The sequence below is a fragment of the Ascaphus truei genome, chromosome 9, assembly GCF_040206685.1.
Source record: "Ascaphus truei isolate aAscTru1 chromosome 9, aAscTru1.hap1, whole genome shotgun sequence".
NCBI lineage: Eukaryota > Metazoa > Chordata > Amphibia > Anura > Ascaphidae > Ascaphus > Ascaphus truei.
The window spans coordinates 69,372,964-69,390,655 of NC_134491.1; the positions used below are offsets into that span (position 1 = coordinate 69,372,964).

Below are 17,692 nucleotides of genomic sequence, written 5' to 3' on the forward strand. Positions count from 1 at the left end.
GCACACTATGCAGAGGATCCCAATAACATTGTTCTATGAAATTACATTGATGTTTATACCAGGAATTCCATGTACTATAAATTACATTACTAAAAAAAAGTGACATGACAGATCATGATTCTACTTTCCAAGAAATGTTTAGAACTTCAATATGCTTCTAGAAACATTTAAAAAAAAAAAAAAGTTTATTTTTTAAGAACGAGATGAACATTTTGGAATGTATACAGAGCCTTTTAAAGTTACATAGTAGATGAGGTTGAAAAAAAGACATACGTCCATCAAAATCAACCAATGCTAAATTTATACGACAGATACTTTCATCCTATATTTGTACGTGCAGAATATTGATCCATTGACATGTTCTCTTGACTGACAAAACCGCCTCAATGATAATGGGATAGCATGAGTGGGCACAGAGATAATATAAAAGAGGTTAGGCAGTAAGGGGTGACACTGATGCACAGTAATACTGTATATCCCCCTCTAACAGCTCTTTTCATCCCGAGATTGGTATAATAGAAATAACAAGACACATGAAAAATCAAGCAAAGATTTTATTAGAGGGGTTAAGACCCAGATTAAAAAGTCTATATTCAATATGGAGAGGTGCAAGACAATGCACAGTTAATGTGGACTTCTATTCAGTCATTTAAAGTTACAATGCAGTTAATATAGTTAACTTTGTATTACACAGTTTCTCACCATATTGAATAGAAAGAGAGTGAATGAACCTCTAAAGATTGCTCTAGCTGTACATAATGGGAAGAGAAGCCAGTAGAAGATGTACTGTATAACCAGCCTAAGAAAGGAAAAGGAGGGCGGGAGTGCTGTTTTCTTAAAAATGATGAATGTATTTTATTGGGTTATTCCAGCAGACATTTCACTGCCAAGTGGTTTCAGGATGTTTTTGAGTAGTCACAACTATTAAAAAGACTGCAGTCTTAGAAACATGCTTCGCAGCAGAAACGTCGGTAAGAATACACATTAGCTTAAAAACAGGTCAGCAAATGTTGCTGCCTTGTGACAGTCACATTCTATGTACAAATAAAAGTGAAAACGTATACATTTATTAAAACCAATTAATTAGAAAAAAATGGATTAGGAAGACTAGGAGAGACCTTTAGGATTCTCTTAATTGTACCGACAATACAGTTAACATTTCACACCTAAACATTGCACTGGCGTAAAGTATGATAAAATCGGGAATATTAACCAGTAAATTCATTTATTTTTGCTCATATCAGATGCAAGACAACAGCAAGGATTGACAATCTGTTGTCCGACAAAGCAATATGAATTGATGGACACTTAATAGCTTCCTCATATATACATAGCAAAAGAGTTCATGTTCTTGTGACGAAGGTAAATTGTTTCCTTCACAAAAAATATATATATCAGAACCTTGAACGATAACCCACTCAGTTAACCCACTCAAGAAAAGCCAAAGTTCAAAAACGTCATGGAAATGAAGAATGATCAAAATGTAACCATTCAAAACACAATTAATCCTGTACCATGTTTTTGTTTTTCCTGTAGTCAAGCTACAAAGCAGTCCAGTGCGAGGGAAGGGAAATGTTACAGTAAACTGCATGTACTGGTCCAATCTTTAAGAAAGAAAGATCAACAAGCAACACAACCACTGAGTTCACTTATATAGCTGTACAAAAAACTCTTGAGGATACCAAACCAAAGTAACATCGTCCTTAACATTCACAAAAACCTAACTGAGAATACGAGTAGACAGTCCCCAAGGGTAGGAGCCCATGAAGCCTAAAAATCAAGAACTAAACCAAGTGACAATAGATTTTCCCCATTTCTTTTTTTTAAAAAGAATGTTCTTTTTTTCTGTACAAACATTTGTTGGTCTAATACTGTCTAAAATCTGCCAGCTTCTCCAAGAGGGTGGCTGGTGTAGGCGTGATGATTTTCCAGGAACACTTAAATAAGTTTATTTCTCAAATAATTTTACACAAATGTTTAAGGTCCATGTTTCGGATCACTTTATATGCACTGGTTTTTCGTCTGACTTTAGACGTTTTCTACGCGGCTGTATAAAGTCTTCGTCGGAATCCTCTGTTATTTCACCGTCATCATCCTCTGGTTCAAATTCTGGCAACGGTTGGAAGGTCCTGTCTGGGTAGATTTCTGGAAGTTTTTCCTCAAAGTATAGCGCAACAGCCTTCCCTGCTTGGGCCACTTCAGAGTCATTCTGTGGGAAGGAAAAAAGGAGAATTCACCTTGGGTTATGTATAAACCTTTGTCAAGTTTGCAGGGTTGGAGAAGCTTACCTTCAGATTAATCTCTTGTGTTTCTGCATAAACTTGAACAACTTTCATCATCTAAAAATGACACCAAAGTCAAAAAAAGTGAAATTCATTTTTTTCTAAACTTATAAAAAAGCTTTAATGACAAGAGGCAGTCATAACAAGGGGAAAAGTACTGTTATGACCAGATAGTATTGAGTTTAGATAATCCTCTCAAGTACAATAAACTGATAACACCTTTTCTGAAGAAAAACCAATGTGCCCTGCATCGTTGGCTGTGTTGTGGTATATTGAGACACAGAATACCAGTACTAATATGACAGTACCACTGTACTACACCAACAGTACAGGCAGTCCACATCCAAATTGTACTGTAGGTACCCTGCTTGCACATATACAGTATATCATTAAAAGCTATTTATATAAAGATCGTAAACGTTCCCGCTTCAAAATACAACTATTAGCAAGATATGTCTATGTTTTGCGGACGTGAAGTTCTTCAAAATTTGATGTAAAAAATAATGTAGCAGAAAGTGATATGCAAGGTCTATGAATGGCCTTGTGTGGAGGTTTGTAGATTGGAACAGAAAACCAAATTGATGGGACATGGTATAAATATCCAAGTAAGAAACATTAAGTAACCAAGGCCTTTTGTCTTCAGCAGATGTTGATTAAGAACTAGTTATACTCTGTTGGAGTAATAAGCAAAGTGTTACCCAATAGATGCCACATGCCAGCTCTAGCAGAATGCATTTGTTTTTGACAGCTGTCATGGACTATAAGTAAAACCTGTCACCACACTGAACTGTCAATTGAGAGATCTACAATGTCCAATTAGAGAAAACTTGGCTTTAATTTGATGCTTTAACTAATACCCTGCTTATGTTAAATGTAGGCTGACCCTGGCCCTATCATTTGGTTATAAAATGTCTTGTTTACAAAATTCCTAGTAACCAGAAGATTGTACTTTTAGAATTCGCTGTATGAGTAACCTAATCAAATAGGAGCATTACCATTATTCCGCAAAGAAATGGAAGCATTACCATATTCAGCAAAGAAATAGAAGCATTACCATATTCCGCAAAGAAATAGAAGCATTACCATATTCCGCAAAGAAATAGAAGCATTACCATATTCCAAGTTACAAATGCATTCATATGACCAGACAACTCCGTGCATGATTCAGATGAATTAAAACCAAAATACCAAAAAGGGGCGTGCATTTCATGTATCCATTAGAAAAGGTTAATTTCATTAGTGATTAAAGCTGTGGATCAATATTGCTTCTGCTGTTCGGAAAATGTTAATTATTCAGAAAATGTGTGTACAATAATATTGAAACATGATCATAACCCGACAAACTGAAAGCCTTTAAATTCATTTTTTTTATAGCAAATACAATGAATATTTCAGACTTCTAAAGTTTGAGATTAAATCCCTAACAAAAAAACACATTCATAGTCCACTGGGAATAATTTGAACAGCATTTTACTTAATGTTTGAAATCAATTAAGACAAAAAGCAAAAGCCATTGCAGAGTCTAACACAGGGGTGAAAACCCCAGCAATTTACAAGCTGTAAACTAATTTGAGATGAAAAGAAAAGAAAACATGCATCCTTTGACACAATTGATAATTGAAACCAGTTAAATGAATAAATCCAACATACTTCATTGAACCTTTCACAGTTCTTAAATATTAGTCTGACATCTGCGACAAAGTCTTCAGGTGTTTGGTAGTGTTGCGAATGCTTCTTCTGTAGCTTCTTTTTCACGGTCGAAAGGTCCATTGGCTTCTTAATGATTTTATAATAGTTTGGTATCTGCAGAAGAAAAGAAAAAACAGCCCATTCGTTGGTACTGTGAAATTAAACTGGACATAAGTGGTTCCATGCTGCAAGAGTCTGTAACGCATTGCAGTGGATTCTGTGTAAGTATCAGAGATAATGTTCCCAATTAAGAGTACTACACTATGCCTGAATTGAAGTGGCCACCATACAACTGTACAATTAGTTTTACTAAAATTAATATAAACAATAATACATATATACACAGGGTGGGGGAAGAAGAAGGTGGGAGGGAGAAGGGGGGGAGAGAGAACTTCAATAATATTGAAGAGAACCAAATAGTGATCCTCCTACAAGATGAAAACACAGAAGAGCTGGCTGCACACTATACCAGCACCTGTCACAGGTTGAGAGATGCCCACAAAACATCACATCCCAGTATGTAACTGTTACCCATGTACTGTGAAAACATTACACCCTAACCCCTGTTTATTCATGCATTGGCAATACTGAAATGTTTTTCTGGTAATGCCAATAAAGCTTATTTGATTAAATTTGAGAGTAGAAAGAGGGGGAGAGAGAGAGAAGCAGTCATTTAGTGAACCCGACCCAAATCTTTGCTGATCGATCACAGGAGAACTGATTGATCGGCAATTTAGCTAATTACTTATTGTGTGGATTGTATTGATGCACACAATAAAAGGGAACAAATTTCAAATTAATTTTTAAAAAAACAAAAAAAAAACAGCATCTTGGACTGCTGCTTTCAAAGATCTTTATCAGAAGGTCAGCATAGGACTATTTCTCTAGGTCTCTGAAGTCTGCATAGGAAACAGCTTTGAGCTGCATAGTGGCAACAAGGGAGAGCAACAGCAGAGGTTGTAATGTGAACACTCCACTGAAGGCAATGGGCTTTTAAGCAGTTTTACATTGAAAAAAAAGCATGGTGGTATTCTGATTTACAGGGCATCACATTGAGCTTACTTTCAAGACATCTTTTTTTGAGGGTGTTAAACGTTTTTAAAAAGATCCCATAAGGACTAAAATCTACACACCGTAACACATTGCCTAAGAAAATAAGTCAAAAGAACTGACATAGCAAGTAGAATTTTTTTTTCCAACCACTTAAGAGTAATTTGCTTCCTTAGGTAAAACCGTCACTTTTAAGTTGAATATTTCAATTTGTTTCTTTTGAAGAATTACTATTGAAGACTACATTCAAGCTACAGTACACACGTTTTTTATTTGACTCATGATGGATCCATAATAACCTTGCAAACAAATAGCACAAAGCATTTTGCTTGTATATTTGATAACTACAGTACACTTGCAGATATCGGATGAAAAAAAAGCTGTGTGTGCTGTGCACGCGCATAGTAAGTGAAACTTCTTTGACTTTTGTCACAGAAATTGACTTATAACGCGCGTGCTCGGCACACATGTGTCAGTCAGTGTATGCATGTGTGTCAGTCAGTGTGTGCATGTGTGTCAGTCAGTGTGTGCATGTGTGCCAGTCAGCGTGTGTGCGTGTGCCAGTCAGCGTGTGTGCGTGTGTCAGTCAGCGTGTGTGTGTCAGTCAGCGTGTGTGCGTGTGTCAGTCAGCGTGTGTGCGTGTGTCAGTCAGCGTGTGTGCGTGTGTCAGTCAGCGTGTGTGCGTGTGTCAGTCAGCGTGTGTGCGTGTGTCAGTCAGCGTGTGTGCGTGTGTCAGTCAGCGTGTGTGCGTGTGTCAGTCAGCGTGTGTGCGTGTGTCAGTCAGCGTGTGTGCGTGTGTCAGTCAGCGTGTGTGCGTGTGTCAGTCAGCGTGTGTGCGTGTGTCAGTCAGCGTGTGTGCGTGTGTCAGTCAGCGTGTGTGCGTGTGTCAGTCAGCGTGTGTGCGTGTGTCAGTCAGCGTGTGTGCGTCAGTCAGCGTGTGCATGTGTGTCAGTCAGTGTGTGCATGTGTGCCAGTCAGCGTGTGTGCATGTGTGCCAGTCAGCGTGTGTGTGTCAGTCAGCGTGTGTGTGTCAGTCAGTGTGTGTGTGTGTGTGTCAGTCAGTCAGTCAGTCAGTCAGTGTGTGTGTCAGTCAGTGTGTGTGTGTGTGTGTGTGTCAGTCAGCGTGTGTGTGTGTCAGTCAGCGTGTGTGTGTCAGTCAGCGTGTGTGCGTCAGTCAGTGTGTGCATGTGTGTCAGTCAGCGTGTGTGCCAGTCAGCGTGTGTGCATGTGTGCCAGTCAGCGTGTGTGCATGTTTGCCAGTCAGCGTGTGTGCATGTTTTCCAGTCAGCGTGTGTGCCAGTCAGCGTGTGTGCATGTGTGCCAGTCAGCGTGTGTGCATGTGTGCCAGTCAGCGTGTGTGCATGTGTGCCAGTCAGCGTGTGTGCATGTGTGCCAGTCAGCGTGTGTGCATGTGTGCCAGTCAGCGTGTGTGCATGTGTGCCAGTCAGCGTGTGTGCATGTGTGCCAGTCAGCGTGTGTGTAAGTCAGCGTGTGTGTCAGTCAGCGTGTGTGCGTGTGTGTCAGTCAGCGTGTGTGTGTCAGTCAGCGTGTGTGCGCGTGTGCCAGTCAGCGTGTGTGTGCGTGTGTCAGACAGTATGTGAGTGTGAGTCAGTCAGCGTGTGTGTGTGCCAGTCAGCGTGTGTGTGCGTGTGCCAGTCAGCGTGTGTGTGCGTGTGTCAGACAGTATGTGAGTGTGAGTCAGACAGTATGTGAGTGTGAGTCAGACAGTATGTGAGTGTGAGTCAGACAGTATGTGAGTGTGAGTCAGACAGTATGTGAGTGTGAGTCAGACAGTATGTGAGTGTGAGTCAGACAGTGTGTGCGTGTGCCAGTCAGCGTGTGCCAGTCAGCGTGTGTGCGTGTGCCAGTCAGCGTGAGCCAGTCAGCGTGTGTGCGTGTGCCAGTCAGCGTGAGCCAGTCAGCGTGTGTGCGTGAGCCAGTCAGCGTGTGTGCGTGTGCCAGTCAGCGTGTGCCAGTCAGCGTGAGCCAGTCAGCGTGTGTGCGTGTGCCAGTCAGCGTGAGCCAGTCAGCGTGTGTGCGTGTGCCAGTCAGCGTGAGCCAGTCAGCGTGTGCGCGTGTGCCAGTCAGCGTGTGCGCGTGTGCCAGTCAGCGTGTGCGCGTGTGCCAGTCAGCGTGTGCGCGTGTGCCAGTCAGCGTGTGCGCGTGTGCCAGTCAGCGTGTGCGCGTGTGCCAGTCAGCGTGTGCGCGTGTGTCAGTCAGCGTGTGCGCGTGTGTCAGTCAGCGTGTGCGCGCGTGTCAGTCAGCGTGTGCGCGCGTGTCAGTCAGCGTGTGCGCGTGTGTCAGTCAGCGTGTGCGCGTGTGTCAGTCAGCGTGTGTCAGTCAGCGTGTGTGCGTGTGTGCGTGTGTCAGTCAGCGTGTGTGCGTGTGTGTCAGTCAGTGTGTGCATGTGTGTCAGTCAGTGTGTGCATGTGTGTCAGTCAGTGTGTGCGTGTGTCAGTCAGTGTGTGCGTGTGTCAGTCAGTGTGTGTGCGTGTTTCAGACAGTATGTGAGTGTGAGTCAGACAGTGTGTGAGTGTGAGTCAGTCAGTGTGAGTGTGAGCCAGTCAGTGTGTGAGTGTGAGTCAGTGTGAGTGTGAGTCTGTGTGTGTGTGTGTGTGTGTGTGTCAAGTCAGTGTATGTCTCTCTCTCTGTGTTGTGTGAATGTCTCTCTGTGCTGTGCCCCCCCCTTCTTCTCCCCCCCCTCCCACTTTCCCTGGCGGAGCTGCGGACACAGCTGTGTGTCTTGCTGCAGCCAACCCCCCCCCCCCCCCGGCGACACGGTGGTCCCACTACCCCCCTCCCACTACCCCCGGCGGAGCTGCGGATACAGCTGTGTGTCCTGCTGCAGCCAGCCCCCCCGGCAACACGGTGGTCCCGTTACCCCCCTCCTCCCTCCCTCCCACTACCCCCGGCGGAGCTGAGGACATGGCTGTGTGTCCTGCTGCAGCCAGGCCCCCCCCGGCGACACGGTGGTCCCACTACCCCCCTCCTCCCACTACTCCGCTCCTCCCACTACCCCCGGCGGAGCAGGAAAGGGGGGGAGCAGGAAAGGGGGGGAGGAGGGGGGTGTCCCGGTCAGGCGGTCTCTGCTATCCCGGTCGTGCGGTCTCTGCTGTCCCAGCCGCACCGGCAGCTGCGGGTCACTGTTTGTGGGTGACGGGGTAAGTGCGGCATGGCAGCGTGCGTGTGAGGGGGGGGGGGGGAACAGCGCCGCTGCCCGCCGCTTCTGCGCATGTGTGGCGTCTGTCAGCGGCGCCATCACAACTGCGCATGCGCGGCATGGGCAGCGGACAGGGACGGGGAACGGCAGCGGCTATCGCCGCCGCATATGTCAACAGCCTGTGGGGGGAACAGAGGCCGTTACATGACATCGCTTCCGTTTCATAGTTCATCTCCATCCATCCAGTTTTGCTCCATCAGAACTAGGTGCCACTAAAGAAGTTTCACTTCAAAATTTAACTCCTCCCACGGCCCATAAAGCTTTTGTTTACGACGGCAAAGTTAACAGTTTAAATTTTTTAAAAATGGTTATTCTTTTTAAAAAAATGCAAGCTACATTTAACCTATTAAAAGCAGCGACTGCCACTCCCAATTATAAATGTTACTGCAAATCGGATCGGGTGGTCTCCCAATGCTGAGCAGCCCTAATCCTAGCTCTGGTGACTCCCTGGTTTCCAAGAAATGTACCTTTTTATGTGTGCTAGTAAAATCAAAGTCAAGTCAAACATGGCCAGAAGGAGTCATCCAATAGGATCAGCAATGTCATGCTCTGATATTGCATCTTTCTACTCGCCCGTGGGATTGTGGCTGGATGGTAGACATTCATTTTCCAAAAGGGACCAAAAACACCAGAGCAAAGATAAATATTGTCAGAACAGGGAGGGTTATCGAAGCTACAAATAGTGCATTTCAGCTCAAATTTCACCCCAGAAGTTAAACACACACTTTAAAAATATTGTAGTTGTCAAAGCCACTGTTCTTGGCTCATTTTCGTCATACGACGGGTGGACACTTTTAAATATCAACCTCTGTGAAAACCATTAAGCTCTACAGTTATTCAACAAGTTTAATCGCACAAAGAAACTTACCGAGGCAGGGACTGGCTCCTGAAATTCAATGCTCAGCTCGTGGCAGTAGAGGTATAAAAGAAGCCGCTCACATTTCTTAAAGAAAATATAGATACATTTCTTTAATGGGACAGCTGAACTTCATGGATCAAGGGACATTTTTAAGTAACATTCTTATTGCATCTTGTGAAAAATGAATATGTATTGTTTCTTGTTCCTTATGTTTATCTGCTTGACAAATGATAGCTTTAAAAAGTAAGCCAACAATTTAGATTTTTTTATTTTTTTCTATTATTTAGAAAATATTAGAGGTACAAAATAATTTTAAAATAGTTATACATCAATTTTTTTAAATTTAACAAAAGTTGTCAATCAGCTCTATTTGCCCTATTAAAACATGCTACTGCCCTTAAGAGCACTTGTTCACGGCAAAACAGCACACGTGTGTTGGAAACAGGATTTGTTACAGGCTTGCAGGGAAACAAGCTTTTTAAATGGAAAGGTTTACACAAAGTTGTTTAGTGATAAACTGATTTGTGACAAAGCTATGTTTTTTGTATGTTTGAAAACTACAACAATTACCCAAACCTACAAACAACGCTGAGCAGTTGGACCAACACTATAACGAAAGGGCAACGGTGAGCCCTCGTTCTAGGTTTCTGGACAGCTCAAAATATTACGACTGCCTCGGATGTTACTTTTAATATGAAATATTTAAGGTGGGAACATCAAGGTGATGAGAACGTTAAAACAGATAAAACTGGAAATTACGAGTGCAAAACTATGAGGGTGCCAGAGAAATGACAACCAAAAAGATGCAATTGTTTTTTATGCAAATTTGGTGCATTTGGATATCAATTTTACTTGTAATATAAATAATAATAATAACAAATTGTTTGTTCTTGTATAGCAGTGCTAGCTTTATGTAGCACTTTACAGAGACGTTTATGCAGGCATAGTCCCTGTCCCGTAGAGCTTACAATCTGTTTTTGGTGCCTGAGGCACAGGGAGATAAAGTTACTTGCCCAAGGTCACCAGGAGCCGACACCGGGAATTGAACCAGGTTCCCCTGCTTCAAACTCCGTGCCAGAGTCAGTGTCTTTCCTCACTACGCCCCTCCTTCTCCCTATCCATGTCTACTAAAGGGGCAATTATAAAATAACATGTTTTAAAGGTTTTTGCCTAGTTTACATCCCTGATTTTTATTTTTACACTAACATTCTTAAAACAGCAGCCATATTCATTTTGATTTTTGGCTAATTTCTTAGATACGGTTCTTTGAGATCTGCTACCGTCACAAATTAAATGTAAAAATGTTTTCTGATAGGTTCCTTTATACTATGCATGGCTAAAGCTCTCTGCTATTGCCATCTTTACACTTTACGGCAATCTTTGGACCATTTTAGATACTAAATAAAACAAAAAACGCTAGGATAAGAAATAAAATAATGTTGATGATGATTAGATTGAAATGGCATCACATGGAGCTTCCGTAAAAAAAAAATTGGTTATATATTGGGGGGAAATTGCTCTTGCATAGCGGAAAAACATGTTGCTACACAAGAAAATATACATATGAGCAGTCAAAAACGTGTGATTAAATTAACAGAAAAGCAGCAAATGTTGACAAGAGCATCTGTTAATGGCTTTTGTAATCCCATTTAAATAGGATACATTTACTCATGGCTTCAAAACTGGGGCAAAGTGTGCAAAATAATTGCCTCAGATTTATCAAATTGATTACCATTACTTTCAATAGGATTCCTTTTCTTTGAAATGGCTCTTTGTTTTGCTCTGGTTGTGTCAGACTTTTGCAGTCGGGAGACTTAAATAGACTCCCAAGTGTCATGTCAAGGTACTATGATTATTCCATCTCAGTGACAGAGTATAGAGGTCAAATAAACTATAATAGTAAATGATCTATATATGTCACACACCATTTGGTCCACAGGATTTAAGCCTTGTGCGGTCTTCCCTTTCTTACTGTGCAGAGAATTATCACAATCATATTCAACTTCTGGCTTGCTCAGGTCTCTGCAGAAGGTACAGATCCATTCACCACTAAAGGAAGAGACAGAACATTTGTAGTGTACATACCTTGGTTGTAAGATTAATACAATTGTGTAAATAATTATGTATTTATAGTTTATTTTAAAAATCAGGTGTACAGCATTTACTTTTAATCATTTTATAATTAAGGAAGTTTCTGAAAAGTTTTAATGGCCAAACTACATAAAACTCTGGTTCACGACTTGGGTAATACATTTAACATTCTGTCCATGATACTATTTCATAAATAAACTCAGGCTGCAAATTGGGTTTCAAAAGATTGAAAACTCCATTCTCAGTGCAAGATAAAATTATTAAAGCCTGCTTAACAACTTCAATTCAGTTAACTTCCCTTTAAATGTAATTTTTTCCCTTAAAAAAAATTAAATTTAAAGTAGTCGATCATGGTACGGAAAGGCTTTAAATTAAACCAAGGCTTCCCTTTAGCAAGACTATAAAGTCCATTTCTCACTCTCCATCATAAAGTGTCTTTTATTCAGTTTTGAATATTAGTTAAAAATAAAAAAAACCTGCATTTTTCATATATGATAGCCCCAATGCACACCAATATGACAACATTAAATCATGTATTTTCTTCCAATTATTAAAGATCATTTAGTTTAACATTTGAGCCAAAACACGTTAAGTCTGCTACCACACAAAGGTAGACCCTTTCAGGTCTTGGACAGCATAAAATCATTACTGTAAGAACCTTCTGAAAGGGTCTAACATTGACATGGTTTCAAGCGTAACATGCTTTGGCCAAAAGATTTAAATACATGGCCCCTACCACTTAAAAGAAAATATATAAATTAAGTTAATGTTATATTTTATGCGCGGTGTGGCTTAATTGTTCTTTTAACTTACTAAGATCGTATATTTCGAATTTCAGTGAAGCTCCATTGCCCATGGGGCATGGTCATGATATCTCAAATAGACGACAAGTATGTAACACTCATTGTTACGACCGTTACATACCTTGGGAAGCTAAGGAGTGTTGGTACATGACAGGTGAGGTGAAAGACTTTTGGGCACTTTTCACAACATAAGAGGTCTCCACCGTTTTGGCACACCGCACACCAGTCTTCATTTGGATCATCGTCCTTGTGGTTCCCTTCCCCTCCAACTCCTCTTGGCGATCGATGCATTGAGCTGCGTACAGGTGATTTTCCGTTTAACAGGTTGCCATGGGACGACTGCCCGCAGCTTCGGCTCACACTGGTTGGCTCGGTTTTCACATGGTTTTCCAGATTCGCCAGGGCTTCAAGATCGCTTTCGAGGTGCAGGTTGGTTGGGAGTGGTGGAGTCAGGCTGCTCTCTGGGCTGCTCAGCTAATGACAAAAACACTAACCTTAATTTTGTATAAGAAACTTTCCCTCAGCATGTTAATGTGTTTCAAATTGTTGAATATGAAGCAGTGGCTCACCATTATCTGATGTCTAATTTGTATATGATGCTCATCTGTTGTAGGTTGTTATATCTTTTAGTCAATATTTATAGATGAAATTATAGTGTACACCACTTCCAATCCTCATAGGTTTCTTCTATTTCTGAGGTTTGGAAAGTACTATACACCAAGATTCCTCTATGAAGAACACCAGCGTTGGTCCCTTTAAAGTGTATCAGAACCTACTGTACAACTGAACTAAATTTCTCCAGAACCAATATGCCTGCTAGAACGTTCAACTTTCCGTTGCTTGGTCATGCTTTACTTTAAGCAATATATTTAGTGAGAAGAACCTCGTTCTAATCCTTAGAGCGTGCGTGTGGAGAGGTCCGTGCTACTTGGGAAATATTCAAAGCATAAAAAATATATATATACTAGAGTGTACGTAGAACGCAGAGATCCCTTTATGGTGTACACCACAAGAAATGAATGGATGGTAATAAAAAAAATGCAGGATAAATGTAACTTGTGCTCCTAAAACAAAAGGAGTAAATTTAAAATGGGTGTTCATCTCCAGAGGGTCAAACTTATTATGGTAGCAAGATAGCGAGTGATAGCTATACTAGCATAAAGTGATATGTGATCAGAATAAGTTGGCTGTAGATCTGGTAGATACAGATTCAGTTGACAAAATACTGATCTGTATCTAAGCTTTGATACGGTTAGCCGAATGATTCCAGAAAACACACTGAAGATTCAAACAATACCCCGTACAAAGTAGTGCTAGCAGAAACTTCTTTCAGTCTCCATGCTTGGAGGGCAATTTAAAATGCCTATGAGAAGACTGAAAACTACCCGCAATGAGGAGAATGTACCATTGAACACTAACACTTTTGCTACTTTACCATAGATACACAAGACTTGGCTACAGATTGGCTACTTGGCTAAAGTATTTTGTCAACATAATCTGTATCTACCAGTTCTGCAGCCAACTTATTATCATCACCACCACCAATAGATGTGCTGAGCATTAGGGGTCTAATCTAAGCCCCCTTATGCTAATATAGCTATCACACTATCTAGCTACCAACATAAGTTTGGCCATTTGGAGATGAACACCCATTTACAATTTACAATTATTTTTGTTTTAGGAGCACCAGTTATATTTATTTTATTATAACCATTAAAGTTTGATTTTATTACCATCTCTGTGTTCCATGTACGCTGCAGTACATGTTTTGAATATTTACTTTAAGCAATGCACACGTAATTTTGTTTTGCAAAACAGAAATAGTATTTTATTATACGCTCACCTATGAAAAGAATAACACATGATACCAGTGTTGCAATTATTATGGAAGAATATAACAAATCTTAAAACCAGTCAATATGCTGAGGTTGTTAAGAGGCGGTGTTTTTTTTTTCCTTCTTAATTACACAGAAATAAAAACAAATGGGAAAAAAGCAAAAATTGTGAATTTGTATAAAATCTTTATTTTTTAATTTATATTAAAAACATACCTGCAATGGGTTAAGATTTTTTCAATTTAGTTTAATATATACCAATAAAAGCAGTTTTATTTTTTTAAATTCACGACAAGTTGTGTACTGCACAGCGAGAAAGAAGTCACTTTATATTGGGTGAGCTTTCCCTCTGTAGTGAGGGAAGTTTAGGCCTGGGACCCGCTGCGCTCGTTGGCGCGGGCGGCAATGTAGCGAGTTCCCCACCAGCAGGGGAATCCTCGCGAGCCGGTCCCGGTCCCCCCTGGCGGCACAGCTGACTACACGCTGTGGCGCGTCAGCCGCTAGGAGACACCACAGAATGGTGTTTCCTAGCGTTGACGCGTCACGTGGTGTGGCTGTGAGCCAATGGGGAGGGGAGGCTGCGGGAGGAGGAGAGGCTTCGGGGAGCGGGGAGGAGTGTGGAGTGAAAGCAGCGTGAGTGCCTCTCTGTGTGTGTGTCTGAGTGCGTGCGTGCCTGCCTGTGTGTGTGTATGTGTGTACCTGTCTGTGTGCGTGCCTGTCTCTGTCTGTGTGTGTGTGTATGAGTGCGTGCGTGCGTGCCTGTCTCTGTCTCTGTCTCTGTCTCTGTCTCTGTCTGTGTGTGTGTGTGTGTGTGTGTGTGTGTGTGTGTGTGTGTGTGTGTGTGTGTGTGTGTGTGTGTGTGTGTGTGTGTGTGTGTGTGTGCATGAGTGCCTGTGTGTGCGCGTGTGTGTGCGTGCGTGCGTGCCTGTCTCTGTCTGTGTGTGTGTGTGTGTGTGTGTGTGTGTGTGTGTGTGTGTGTGTGTGTGTGTGTGTGTGTGTATGAGTGCCTGTGTGTGCGCGCGCGCGCGTGCGTGTGTGTGTGTGTGTGTGTGTGTGTGTGTGTGTGTGTGTGTGTGTGTGTGTGTGTGTGTGTGTGTGTGTGTGTGTGTGTATGTATGTATGAGTGCCTGCGTGTGTGTGTTTTTTTTACTTACCTGCAGCCCGTGGCAGCCCGTGGAGGGAGGGGGGGGAAGAGTAGCGGGTCCCTCCGCTCAAGCCTCGCCCCCCCCTCCCTGTCAATCCTCCCACTCCCGCCCACCTCCCGCTCCGGCCCCTCACGTCATGGCCGCGCCCCCCCCCGACCCGTTTGGCCACGCCCCCCCCCCCCCCGCTCCGAGAAAAGTAGCCTGTAGACCGCAGATCGCGGTACAGCGAGTTGCACGCGCCGCCGGCAAGCAAGCCAGCCGTGCGGACGCGTGCAACGGGACCTTAGCCTAAGATGCTGCCGCTTAGAAAAAGCTAAAATCTACACCCGGTAAACCTCTACATTACGGAATAAATATATGGTGCATTATTAGAAGCATTTTGTAATCTTTTGAGATCCAAGAGTGCCATGCTATTGGAGTTAAACGTTCTGCTTCTATAAAAGATTTACATACATATATACACACACAACATATTGGAAGACAGAAGGGCAGGAGAAAAAAAGCACCATGAAATGTAACAAATTTTAATCACAGAAAATAAGTATATGTATAAATGGTTAAAAATAGTGCACTCAATTAAAGCCTCTTCAAATTTGGACTAGAACTAGAAAGATCCTTGGAGATACCAGGTCCTGCAGTGAAATCTCTGTTAGGGACGTCATCGAGTTGAGCTCCAGACGGTGCCAAAGAGCATGGAGGGAAACCGATTCTGAACTGTGAGGGACACTGATACTGAATAGTGAGGAACAACCACCATTATGAAGAGATGCCGCTGGAGCATCCCTACAATGGGTTCTAATATGGGTACACCTGCTAGCTAAGATGGATATTGACATTAGAGGATCCCAGACTCCATACAAGCTACTGAAAGGTGACACCAGAGCAAGCCATGACTGTGGGTATATACATAGACTTGCACAGATAAGCCAAATTTGAAGATGCTTTAATTGAGTGCACCATTGTTAACCATAAATTCCTATACTTATTTTCTGTGATTAAAATGTTAAAAATGTTATGGTGCTTTTTGTCTCCTACGCTTCAGTTGTCCAATAAAAAGGCTCATTTAATTGAGGTGATACAGGAGTTCACTCTTACAAGAAACTGCAACTAAGCACCAGGAGATATTTTACTCCTTGATTGGACAGGATGTTTTTTTTCAATATGACTTTCTATTTATTTTTTTGGACACGCCACTGAAGCGCAATCCATATGTATATTTATACACACAAAAATAAAATTAAAGCACATGTTCCGTGGTAAAGTGCTGTTTTGATGTTATAATTTTAAAGCGATAATATTTTTGCCACTCACAAATGTGCAACCTTTAAAATCACGTCAAGATTGAAATCTCAAATTGTAGGATCGATCAACTCCCAGTATTCGGCACGGAATCACCCTTGATATGCTAACCAGAACAGAAACACAGAAATATGCCTCAGACTAATGGAGCCAAAAGACATGCAATGCTGTTGCTATTTGTTTGTGCTCTGGAACCGCGAGTTCCATCTAAAGGCAGGGAGAACTAGGCTAGCTCTTCACTAGGGCACTCACGTGTCACAGGTCAACCTTCGGGAAACCGCCAGTCTAATTTCAAGGAAGTATGTTTGAGAGTGCAAACTTTTAATATTAAAACAATACTTTAAATTGTGCTTTTTAAAAGTGCTTTTTTTTGTTTTTAGAATTTCTTGTGGAATTGGTCACACAAAAGAAGCTTCATTAAGACACCTAGAATTACTCCATGGGATCCTAAAGATTTTCGTTTTTGCCATTGGATTTGTGATCTCCAGACAGGAAATATTTCATAACACGTGTTTGCAAGGTTTCTCCCAATATTATTTTTGGATACATGGTAATCGCATTATTTGTTTAAACATATTGTACCTCTGAAACAAGAGTAATATATTTTTGTTGGGATTGAATGAGACTCAAATAATAGGATTATTATCCTCAAAATACACCAGTTAATAAATGCAGTGGTTGGTACGCAGTGGAAAAAAACCCTTGTTGGTGTAATCACCTAATAGGCACATAGTATACCATTGGGGTTTATATGACATCTGATACCTGTATACTATGTGCCTTTTAGGTGATTACACCAACAGGGGATTTTTCCACTGCGTACCAACCAGTGTATTTATTAACTGGTGTATTTTGAGGATAATAATCCTATTATTTGAGTCTTATCTCATCAATTGACTAACACCAGGCAGGTCTCGATTCAACACCCCATAGGGGATTTTAGTATTTGTTTGTTTTGTAATTTTAAGTCGTCGCGGTTGTCACAATTAATAAATATTTTTTATTTTTTGAATTATTGGTTTTTGTGAGCTCTGACTCACTCTAGTTTGTCACTAGGTAGGGGTGATTCTACCTCATATAGTGGGACAATTGGTATCCCAGGCTAATTTAGCTATTAATATTACTTTGAGTGCACTATAATGGACCCATCTTTTTCCTTATAGTGTAAAGATATTGGGTTACCCACATATGTGTATGGTGAGAATGCATATAAATGCGTAACATTAATACGTTTTATTTTACCATGCATGCACTGCGCCTGCCATCTTCAGTCTTCTCCTGCTTTACAGTTCCTGAGAAACTGCACATGTCCTCTGTTCCAGGCTCCTGCTTAACTCTCACCGCGTCTGATTTGAAGGCAGCATTTCTGTCAATGTTTCTGCTACTTGAACCACAACTGTAATGTACAAACAATAAACA

The 17,692-nt window shown here is 41.6% G+C and overlaps 1 protein-coding gene across 2 annotated transcripts in view; it reads right to left on the reverse strand.

Moving 5' to 3' along the window:
- Positions 1 to 536: 536 nt before the first annotated feature.
- The window catches only part of TRIM33 (tripartite motif containing 33), a 134,395-nt gene continuing 117,239 nt past the window's right edge, over positions 537 to 17,692 (reverse strand). For both annotated transcript variants that reach the window (XM_075615336.1, XM_075615337.1), the window contains exons 14-20: positions 17,516 to 17,669; positions 12,116 to 12,468; positions 11,026 to 11,149; positions 9,110 to 9,184; positions 3,933 to 4,085; positions 2,289 to 2,339; positions 537 to 2,209 (exon numbers count right to left, since the gene is read on the reverse strand). In XM_075615336.1, the coding sequence (XP_075471451.1) occupies positions 1,997 to 2,209; positions 2,289 to 2,339; positions 3,933 to 4,085; positions 9,110 to 9,184; positions 11,026 to 11,149; positions 12,116 to 12,468; positions 17,516 to 17,669 (1,123 nt within the window). In that variant the 3' untranslated portion in view covers positions 537 to 1,996. The remainder of the gene's footprint in view (positions 2,210 to 2,288; positions 2,340 to 3,932; positions 4,086 to 9,109; positions 9,185 to 11,025; positions 11,150 to 12,115; positions 12,469 to 17,515; positions 17,670 to 17,692) is intronic.